The 11,167-nt window shown below is 32.6% G+C and overlaps 1 protein-coding gene across 1 annotated transcript; it reads right to left on the reverse strand.

The window, feature by feature from the left end:
* Positions 1-7,053: 7,053 nt before the first annotated feature.
* LOC142619240 (cytochrome P450 CYP82J17-like) lies at positions 7,054-10,336 on the reverse strand. Its single transcript, XM_075792305.1, has 2 exons — positions 9,282-10,336; positions 7,054-7,856 (listed from the first exon to the last, which is right to left on the reverse strand). The coding sequence occupies exons 1-2, from the start codon at positions 10,329-10,331 to the stop codon at positions 7,230-7,232; spliced, it is 1,677 nt and encodes a 558-aa protein (XP_075648420.1). The 5' UTR covers positions 10,332-10,336; the 3' UTR covers positions 7,054-7,229.
* Positions 10,337-11,167: the final 831 nt, after the last annotated feature.

An 11,167-nucleotide genomic window follows, 5' to 3' on the forward strand; every position in this document is an offset into this window, starting at 1 on the left:
GTAGAATATATTTATTGAATCATTTGTTAGAAGATCATTTTGCATTTCTTATATCCTGCATCATTTAGGAACATGTCAGGTTTATAAGATTTCGACGTTTAATAAAATGATTTAGATCATGACATGTGAAATTTATGTCATGGTAGACTAAGACTTTGGTATGACCAATGTTGTGAGCAACTAATTTCATTTGACAACATATGATTGAATTTTGTTTCAATCGAAATATCTAAAAATTGGAATAAGATCCTCTAGATTTCTTAGGGAACTCTACTAGTAGATTTCTTTAAATCCTAACCATTTTTTTATAATTTGAGAGTCTAGATTTTGTCATATAAACATTCTACTAACAATACTCTTAAAATAATAAAATAATGTTGCAAACAAAACAATTAAGAATATTGTTAGTGGAGTGCTGACATGGCAGAATCTAGACTTATAAATCATAAAAGAGTGGCTGGGATTTAAAGAAATTTACTAGTGGAGTACTCTAGGAAATCTATAGAATCTAAAACCCTAAAAATCTAGCATATTGTCATGAAACTTCAAGCATGTGAAATAATAATATTAGCCTTTAAGCATGTGCTCATGCGTGTGCTTAGAAGCATTTTTTTTTTCTTCTATAAGTTAATAATTTCTATTAATCATAATTCGGAGCTGCAACATTTTTCAATCACAAAAATACGTAGATGTGTAATAAGATTTATGCGCTTGTGGGTGAAATAATTTTTATCTATAGAAATCTCATTACACCCCTAGGTATCCTTATGATTGAAGAATGCAGTAACTCCAAATTATGATTAATGAAAATTATTAACCTTTAGAAAGAAAAAAAAAATAGAAGAGTCTCTAAGTTCGTTCGTTTCAATCATTGAAAAACCTAGGACTATGATGAGATTGCACAATAAAATTTACACCCACATAATATACATTGAAAAATAAGATTCTGTAACTCAATGTTCCTCACCACACGGAGTACCACAATGTTGTTGGTTAAGAATTTCCGTGCGATCAAGGCTCCATCATTTAGGATAAAATTTGTGATGCATTAACAAACTTGAAATAATTTTAAGTAATTTTTGGGTCTCTTTTGAGGAAACTACGCTTATAAACCGAGCCAAAACTATCTTTTTTTTCCAAGCTTGTTAGTTACTAAAAAGTAATCTATCTTGTCTCTGAAATGAGTTTCTTGTTCTAGCCACTTGTGATGGGATTTGGTCAGTTGGTTTCCATCTAAGTTCTCTTTTAATGTACTTTTTCTCTCTAATTTGTGAAATGTACTCTGAATACTTTAGGGACTGTATTTGTAAGTGGTACTCTGAATTCAAAACTTTGTGAATTTGGTGAAAGTGTAGATGGTCTTATGTGTATGATGATAAACTAGGCTTTAGGTACGCCATTGCTTTACTGGTTTTGTTGGAAGTGCTTACAGGTCCTGAGGGCACATTCAATGCAAAAGAGAATTGGAAATCAGCTTCTTGGATTACACTCTAGGAATCAGTTGTGATAACTTATATTCATTGCTTTTGACTTTTTTGTTATGGTTGATAATGTTGTGGGCATCATTTTAGCTGCTAAATTCAATTGGGTCTTCAATTATTTTTTATTTTCGATTGTTTAGAAAATTTGGTATTGGCAATTTGGCACATAATGTGAATTAGAATATAGTGGTAGAAGGTTTTGCAAGTGTTTGTCACAATTGGACATTAATGTAATGGAGAACATTTTTTTTTTTTGGCATGCTTTCTAACATAATTAACTTTACTCCATCTTCTTTATAAAACCTTGACATTGAAGGACTTCTAGGAATATCTATTTGAATGTAAAAATGTTGACTTGTGTCGAGGGTTTGAATGATCTGATTATTTTTATTGATTAGTCTATGAGTTTGTAAACTTTAGAAGCAACACCAAGATCTTTGGGTTCCCACATTAAAGTTCAGAGTTGTCAAAATATGACTTGATTATTGATATTTAGTTATACTATTGGTTGAGGATAATAGCAAAAACATTTTATTTTTATGCGTAGTATCAGGTAATGTCTAAATTTTGGAGATACTACTGCTATATGTGTTGGGTTTATGCCCTCATTGGATTCTCTGGTCTGACATATTTTGATTATGTTTTTATTTCATAGATTTGGCTGCTTTTACTTAGTTCCTTTTTCCCCCTTACTAGGGAGATGCAAATAGTGCACTAGAGCAGAAGTCCGACAACAATAGATTAAAGGGAAGAGAGAATCAAGTTATTATCTTTGTGTTTAAGAAATTCTGTTAAAAAAAAAGATAGTGTGGTTTAAGGATGTTGAGTACTGTTAATTAGAAATCAGATATTCAAAACATTGATAGCTTTAGCTCTTTCATGTCTTGTTTTTTAATTGGGGTTGTTCAGCAATTGATAGTATTAAGTTATGATATTTTGCACTCAATGTTGAACTCAAATATTTAAAATATTAGCAAAAATTAAGGTAAATACCAAGTCTTGAATTTTATTTCCTTATTGTTGTTAAATGTTAGAACTCAGTATAAAAAAAAGTTAATATTTAAAATTTGCTTGAAATAAAAATCTAATGCATGTCAATTAGATGGTAACTTAGAACATTGATCTTCTATGGATTTCTTTGGCTGATGAAAATTCCGTGGTTCCTTTGGCTTTCCTTAGTGAGGTAATAACTTCAAAAACTTGTAGTGAACTTATAATGAATACATTACAGCCTATGCTGGCATATTTCTTTGTTGGTGTTTCAAGGGATGATATGTTGCTAAGGGAATTTTATTCTTTTTCATTTAGAAGCTTAATTAGATGGGGCTAATAATGAGACTTGACCAGTACAAGGAAATCTCTTAGTCGTGAGACAGAAGCTGCTATCTTTGGGCTTTATGGTTTTGATCTAGACAAACATATTCACATATGGTTTACATGTAGCATAAAGATATTATTGATATAAACTCTTACTTTTTCTGTTTATATATATATCATTGTATAAGGAACAATGCGGATGTTTATATGTGAGCGTCAAGTCCACCGAAAAGGCCATTCTTTCTCTTTCTCTTCGGTACTCTTGCATCAATTCCACTGCTCTACTATAAATTTTGCAGGTTGTCATAACCTTGTCATGGTGTTTTGCATTTTGATTGTTCCAAATGCACAAAGCAACAATCACAAAAGTTTCAGCCAAGTAGTCTTCTTTTATTTGGAAAATACCAATCATTAGATGACATAAAGGCACAAATCTTTTAAAATTTTTATTAACACTGTTTTGACTAGAAGAATTTTTTAATTAATTAAAAATTTTAAAATTAAAGTTTCATTTAAAGCTAACTAATATATATAAAAGGAAACCATCGTTTCAACTTGGACTTTACAACCTTCTCTAAAAAAAAAAAAAACTTGGACTTTACATAATATTATTAAAGTGTTGGGCTAACTTAATTGAATTTGAAATTACCCCAACTTATAGAAGCACGTACATGTGCTAGGTCAATGGGCCCAAACTTACATGCTCTCCTAACCATCACTGTTAGCACCAAGCTTAGCCCAATCAAAATCAAGGCCAAGAAAAGCTTGGGATTTTTGTGATCATTATCATCACTATCATTATGGGTGTTTGGGTTATTTCAAGGTTTTAGGGATATTTTACTCCTTTTAAATGTTTTTGAGGGGTATTTTGGTTATTTACTGACTTGCACCCAACACCTTGATCAAACTGATTTGGACTTTCCAATATGTTCTTGGGAAACAAATGGAATAACAAAAGAATTAGAAAAAATGCAGATTGAAGGGGGAAAAGTACTAATATTTATAATACAAAACTAAGATATACAATTTTTTTAAGGTTTCAAGGGTATTTTGATAATTTTTTAGGTTTCGGGGGAATTACAATCTTTTTTTAGGTTATAAGGATATTTCGGTCATTTTTTAGGTTTCAGGGTCACTTCGGTCATTTTTTAGGTTTTAAGGTTATTCGGTCATTTTTTAGGTTCTAAGGGTATTTAGATAATTTTTTTAGCTGTTTAGGTTTTGAGGGTATTTTTGTTAAATATTCGTCGATTGTTGGGTGGATTGGGTTAGGTTGGGTACGGTTATATCATATATGATGTTAGTAATAGTGTAATACTTAATGTGACAATGGAACTGTCAAATGTGAAAAAAAAAAAAAAATAAGGAAACCATCAAATATGACAAAAATACGATTATATGTGATGTTGGAATTGCTTAATGTGATAATAGAACCATCAAATGTGAGTAAAATACATAAATAAAAGAATCGCTAAATGTGACAAAAGTGCAGTCAGTTGTAATATTGATACTGCCTAATGTAACCTTGAAAAAGTTTTGTTGTAGTATTGTATATCTATAGTAGTAGGTTAGTTTGCAATTTGCACCCAACACCCTAATTAAACTGATTTAGACTTACCATTATGTTCTTGGAAATGGAATAACAAAAGAATTAGAAATGGAATAACAAGAGAAGAGACTTGATGCAAAGACATTATGATTGCAATGATAAACTACGATGAGAGAGAGAGAGAGAGAGAGAGAGAGAGAGAGAGAGAGAGAGAGAGAGAGAGAGAGAGAGAGAGAGAGAGAGAGAGAGAACCATGTCTTTAACAAGAATTGAAGGGTTTAAGGATTTTAGTGATTTAATAAATAAATAAAATTGCGTAAGACTCTTGCATCCAGTTGTGCTCCATAACTACTAAAGAGATTTTTATTTTTTATTTTTTATTTATTTGTGTTTTTTATGTGTGTGTCTCCTTCCTAGTAAGGAAATTTTTTTTTTTAATTTTTAAAAGGGCCGGGTTGTTCGTTTTTGGTAAAATTGGTTAATTAAGCTTAATTATTTTTAACTTTATTCTTGGTATTTTTTGTTGTTGGGCTAATTTTTTTTTGAATGAATATTTTGTATTAGATTTTAGATCCATAATTTTTTTTTTTATAGTTTTTAAAAGGAGGAAAATGCTAAAGTTACAAATTTTTTTATAAATTTCTATTGTGATGAGCGGTTATTAGTAAGTAAAAAAGTGATATTAGTAATAGGCTTAAATATGAACCAATAAGAATTTATTACGTCAAAAGTTTTGTAAAAGTATTGAAGACAATTTTGTGGCTTTAGCATTACTCTTAAAAGAATCAATAATATTGTTTAGGGAGAGTAGGCACCTCATTATGTATCCGTTAATAAATTTTGGCCCCTGGCCCCAATGATGAGCTTGACATATGTCAACCAAATGTATTTAGAGAGTTCATAGTAGTTTGGAAGTAATCACAATTCACAACTTAAAAGTGTTAAAATTGTGTTGAAAACATTTGGTCACTGTTTGACCAAAACTTTTGATCCACACAGAATTTTTTAGTGAGGTTTGTTTTATTGGAAAGTAGAATCCTGGGCTTCAATTTGAATACAAATTTTTCCTAATTTGGATTTATGTTGAGTAATTTATGACTGTTTGAAGTCAAGCCATTAAAACTGTCAAGAATTAGGGCATGTGTACGCAAGAATCAAGGGTGTATGCGCACCCTCGAAAGATGCGTATGCAGGCCAATTTTTTGGGCAATAGAACTTCATTTTTAAGTGCCCAAAATATCATTCTTTGATGTGGGCCGGCCCCTAGACCCTTGGGAACATCCAAAGACCATTAAAAATCTTCAAAAACCCTAATTTTAACTTATAAATACTCATCTTATGTCTCCAATCAAAACCCTAGTTAGAGAGAGAGTGATTTTTTGGTCTCCATCTTCTCCAAAACCCTTTTTTCTTCTTTCAAAGCCCTAACATAGCACCTTTGTAGGTTTTTTACAAATAAAAAAAGCTCTCTTTCGTTATTCCAAGGCAGAAATTTTGTGTTTCAAATTTTTTTCTAAAACATTTTCAAAATATTTTGTTCTTGAGTTACGATTACTAACCATTGTTGTGTTCTTTAATTATTCTTGTTATCTCAATCTAATATTTGTGTTGTAGGCACAGAGGGGTCGATTAAACTATCTTAAATCTGTGATTTTAAAGCAAGGTGAGTCTCTCTTCCATGATTTCTCACTTTGCTATATAGGATTCACATGGTTCTTTGTTTGATGTTATCATAAATGTTCTTATCATGTTTGATTGATGTTATGATCTTTTTTATATGCTCTAATCTAATTTTAGGTTGTTTATAATCTGTTCTTGTTGTTCTTGGTTTGTTATTTTAGTTTTATGTAAAGTTTAACATGTTTATTTCAATGTAGTTTAGTTTGATTCTTTGATTTTGTTTCTAAATTATTTTTTTATGTTGATGTTTGTTTTATTTGCTTCATGTTAGTTTAGTGTTTAGGGTTCTAACATGCTTGTTTGATCTCACATATTATATCTTTGTTTGATTAATCTTTATAAATGTAATTTTTCGAATCTGTGCTAAAGGATGCGTATGCATCCATCGAGTATGCGTGCGCATGGTTCAACCATGCATACGCATACACATAGTTGAGTATGCATACACACAGTTGAGTATGCATACACACCCCGAATCTAGATTAGGGAAAAATTCTTGTTTCTATTTATTTAGTTATTTTTCACATGATATTTGATTCTGTTTGACGATGTTTAGGTTAATTAATTGTGTTTAATTATTTTTCATGTTTTTTTTGAATCTTTTTGCCATATTTGGTTTATTTTATAATCTTTTTGCCATATTTGGTTTATTATGCTGTTCTTACTTAAATGGGAGAATTATTTTCCATCATAATTTTCATTAAGGACATCTATTAATAAATCATTTCAAGAAATCTTTTTAGGGAAAATTGAAAAAGCTAAAAAGTTCCTAAAGGGTGCCTCTTAGTAAAATCCTTGATAAAAAACATTGAAACCAATAGGTCCATCCTCACCATTAACAACAATGCCATCCAACCCATCATGATCCTTCAACTTACAGTTGTCAAATGTGACCATATTAGGGGCTCATGTCCATCCATATGGCATGAAGTCAAAATAGCGTGCAAGCTTATCTTTATTTTATAATTATTATTACATTCAATCAAAAGGAGATTGAACTGAGTTCTCCATATAAAGGAGGCAAACGACATTATTGAACTATAAAGCTCCTTGCATATAATGCAAGCTTATTGAAAACAGATACTTTTGGCAAGCGTTCTCCATATAAAGGAGACAAACAATATTATTGAACTATAAAGCTCCTTGCATATGCAAGCTTATTGAAAACAAATACTTTTGGAAAGCATGGTTTATATTTCTGTCTAGGATTGATAGAGTCTGGAAGCAAGGCGTGGAGTGAGAAGAACTTCAAGGGGAGTTGCCTTAGGTAAGGTAATGCCCAACCCTTCCATCATGTCTACCGGCATATTTGATGGGGTCGTGAACTCAAATCCCTGAAGCAAGCGAGCTAGTGCCAGGTAAGATACTTGCAACGCAAATGTGTAACCTGGGCAGGTTCGTCTCCCAGACCCAAATGGTATGAACTCAAAATGTTGACCTGAAGCATCTATACTTGCATGGCTTGTGAGGAACCTCTCTGGTAGAAACTTTTCTGGGTCCTCCCAAATTCTTGGATCTCGGTGCAACTTCCACACATTAACAAGCAAACGAGTACCCTTTGGGACGTAATAGCCACAAACATGACAATCCTCCTTGGCCTCATGTGGAACTGATAGGGGGCTTGGTGGGTACAAGCGCAACGTTTCCTTCACTACGGATTGGAGGTAAACTAGATCTTTGATATCATGGTCGTCCACCCACTTGTCTCTACCAACCTTGAGATCGAGCTCTTCTTGAGCTTGCTTTAAAGCGTGCTTGTTATTCAATAATATGGACAGGAGCCATGTCAAGGTTAGAGATGTAGTGTCAGAGCCACCCAAGATGAGACTCTACAACATGAAATTGAGGCCACACTTAATTAGAAGTGCACTGGTTATTAGTTATTACACAGTGTATATAACAAATTTTTCCCTAATTAGAAAGAAATGTTTCTTTATAGGGTATTATATTCTTTGTAAATAAAAGAAAGTACGGTCAATATATAATAAATTAGAATGAACATGGGTCAAAGTCACTATATATATATATATATATAGAGAGAGAGAGAGAGAGAGAGAGAGAGAGAGAGAGAGAGAGAGAGAGAGAGAGAGAGAGAGAGAGAGAGAGAGAGAGAGAGAGAGAGAGAGTTACACCTAATTTAACTTTAAGCAATGTTACACTACTCAATATTTTTTAATTGAATGCAAATATTTACAAATCCACCGTTAAATTACATTATTTTCGTATATTTGTCATGCTTGCAAAATTTCAAGGTGATCAAAGATTAATAACCATGTCATCAATCAATTATTAAAATTTAAGTTTTTGTAGTTTAAAATAATACATAAAAGATGAGTTTACGGATCAAATGGTAAATAACATCCGATTGATATGAAAATTGGCATGCACGTTAAGAACATATAGAATATGTAATTCAACGGTTGGATTTTCAAAATATTAATTCAATAACAAGTTACTAGGTGGGTAACTTTAAGCAATGTTATACCACTCAATATTTTTTAATTGGATATACATATTGACAAATCCACCGTTAAATTACATTATCTTTATGTATTCGTCATGCTTGCAAAATTTCAAGATGATCAAAGATTAATAGCCATGTTACCCATCTTTAAAGAGTTACAGCATATTACATTATCTCTAAATAGTTACACCATATTTGCTGCATTTTTATCACCTGCTTCTTGCCACAAAGTTAAGTATTGGATTTTGAACAAAGTTCCATTTTTGTGAGGAAATGGGATTTCTAACTCTGGAATCTTGCTCATCATTCCCCCGTGGACAGCCCTATTTAAAGGACTGTCTTCTTGAAATAACCTTTGCCAAAGTCCCTCAAGTCCTATCTCTAGAACTGGTTCTCTGACAAAGTCTGGTTTGGCTTTGAAATAGTTCTTGAATATAACACTTTTTTTGGGTTTAGAGATAAATATAAAATATAATAAATGATGGATAATTAATGAGATCCTAATAAGAATATTAGCACTAATAAGGGTCTTTTTTTAACTGTTAGATCTACCTAAATCTAATAGTTTAAAAAATGTGTAACTCTTTAGAGTTACATCAAGTGTAACTTGAATCCATCTCATATATATTATATATATATTTCCCAATTGATTTTAGGTGTAGACAGAGTTTAACCCATATCTCTTATTTAATAAAATAAAAAAATTTACCAATTAAGCTAACTGAAATTACAAAATAAAATAAAAACATGGTTGATTAATTAAGTTGTGCGACAAATGACTATAACTTACCATTGCTGTTGCCTTTATAATGGTTTCACGCGAATGGCCAAATGCGGCATCATCCTCAATTTCGGATAACATGACATCGATGAAGTCCAGCTTGTCGGTTGGTTCACTACCCTTCAGCCTTCTCATACTATGTTCTTCAACCCAACTTCCTGCTACAGAGTCCAATTCCCTTGCAATACGCTTCATAGATTTTACTTGGCCCAGCAAATCAAAACATCCTAGAAATGGAATCAGATCCGAAATGATAGGGACCCCAAGTGTGTACATGAAGGCTTTAATATTTTTCCCTATACGTTGTGCCTCTCCATCATTTCCATGATTGAAGTTATCAAAATATCTCTTCCCTGCAATCATGTTAGTGATAATATTAAAGGTTAGGCGCTCAACCCACTCACTAATCACCACGTTAGCTTGGTTGCCCTCGTTGCTCTTGCAGAGATTGTACAAATCTTTAATCAAAGTTTCCACCTCGAATACTTGCACATTCTTTAGTGTTTCAAGCCGACGACTAGAGAGGAGTTCTAGCTTGGCTAGCTTTCGCATCTTGAGCCAATATTCTCCATAACTGGCTAACCCAAATACTGCATAGTTGTAGCCAAGGTGCTTTCCTTGGCTAGACATTGGGCGTGCAGCAAAAGCCTTGTCATTTGTAGTGAAGCACTCCTTCACTGCCTCGTGACTGCTAATCACAAGTGCAGGTTTCATGCCAAGTCTGATCATGAAGATGGGACCATCTTTATCAGCCATAGCACCTAAGGTTCGTGCAATTGGGTTTTGGCCGCGTAGTTTATGAAGGTGACCTATGATTGGCAAGGCACCTGATGGCTCTGGAGCCAACATACCCTTAATTTTGTGACTACCAATTCTCACCCTCCATCGATTGTACAATAGAGCCAATAGAAAAAACCCTGCAATTGCAAGTAGATGGGAAGTAATTTCCATGATGTCCTCAAACTTGAGGGAATGGAGAATACTATGAACGTTTTGCCCACAACTTGGTAGTATCTTACAACGGTGAGAAAAACTCACTGGCTGATTTTTGTGACTCATGTTGCTTGACTGGTCATAGTTGTAGACCCTTCTTTTTTTGTGTGCTGAAAGTCATAGTTTTCGACTTGCTCGGAGCTCAATTGTCATGATACAAGAGATTTGTATTCGTCAATGTTGTCAATTCTTTTTTTGCTGAAAGCCATAGTTGTGGACTTGCACTGCCTCTCAACTGTCATGGTGTTGAGACTTGACTTGGGTTCTCATTCTATATAATTATGTTAAATATATTAACAACACAACATGTTATACCATGTTGTATATGCTAAAGTGGATGCGAAAGAGAAAACATAGAATAAGAATGCCGAGAATGTGAGAGTTACGTGGTTCAACCTTGTCGGCCTACATCCACGAAGAAAAACCTTAAGGGCAGCATCTTTATTATATAAGAATGTAGTACAATAACATGTGTTATAATAAACTATTACATGACTTATATAAGAGATTAAACCCTAGACTACTAATACAAGTAGGAGTGTACTTAGGCTTATTATATTGGGCTAATATGTCTAATACATTTCTAACAAATTAGAATGCATGAAAGTCAGGGGTGGCTCTTGTATATTTCAGGTGGTCTTGACTTGCAAAAAAGAAAAAGAAAAAAGTATACATATAAAATCATATACCAAAGCAACTAAAGTAATCTAATCTATTTTAACTATTTTAATAAAAATATCAAAATACCTTAACTTGAGAATCACAAAAATTTTAGTTCAATAAAAAAAAGAGTAATACTATATTCATAACATTTTCACAATAAATCCTATGTAGTAACTAGTAAGCAATTGCTAATTCTGATTTGCACTTAATATTGACACTACTTTTAACCCTCTAATAAT

The sequence above is a fragment of the Castanea sativa genome, chromosome 12 (assembly GCF_040712315.1).
Source record: "Castanea sativa cultivar Marrone di Chiusa Pesio chromosome 12, ASM4071231v1".
NCBI lineage: Eukaryota > Viridiplantae > Streptophyta > Magnoliopsida > Fagales > Fagaceae > Castanea > Castanea sativa.

Coding starts and splice junctions, on each gene's coding strand:
- LOC142619240 (XM_075792305.1), bottom strand. CDS start 10,331: ATGAGTCACAAAAATCAGCCAGTGAGTTTTTCTCACCGTTGTAAGATA. Junction 7,857..9,281: donor TTATAAAGGCAACAGCAATG/GTAAGTTATAGT, acceptor TTCATGTTGTAG/AGTCTCATCTTGGGTGGCTC.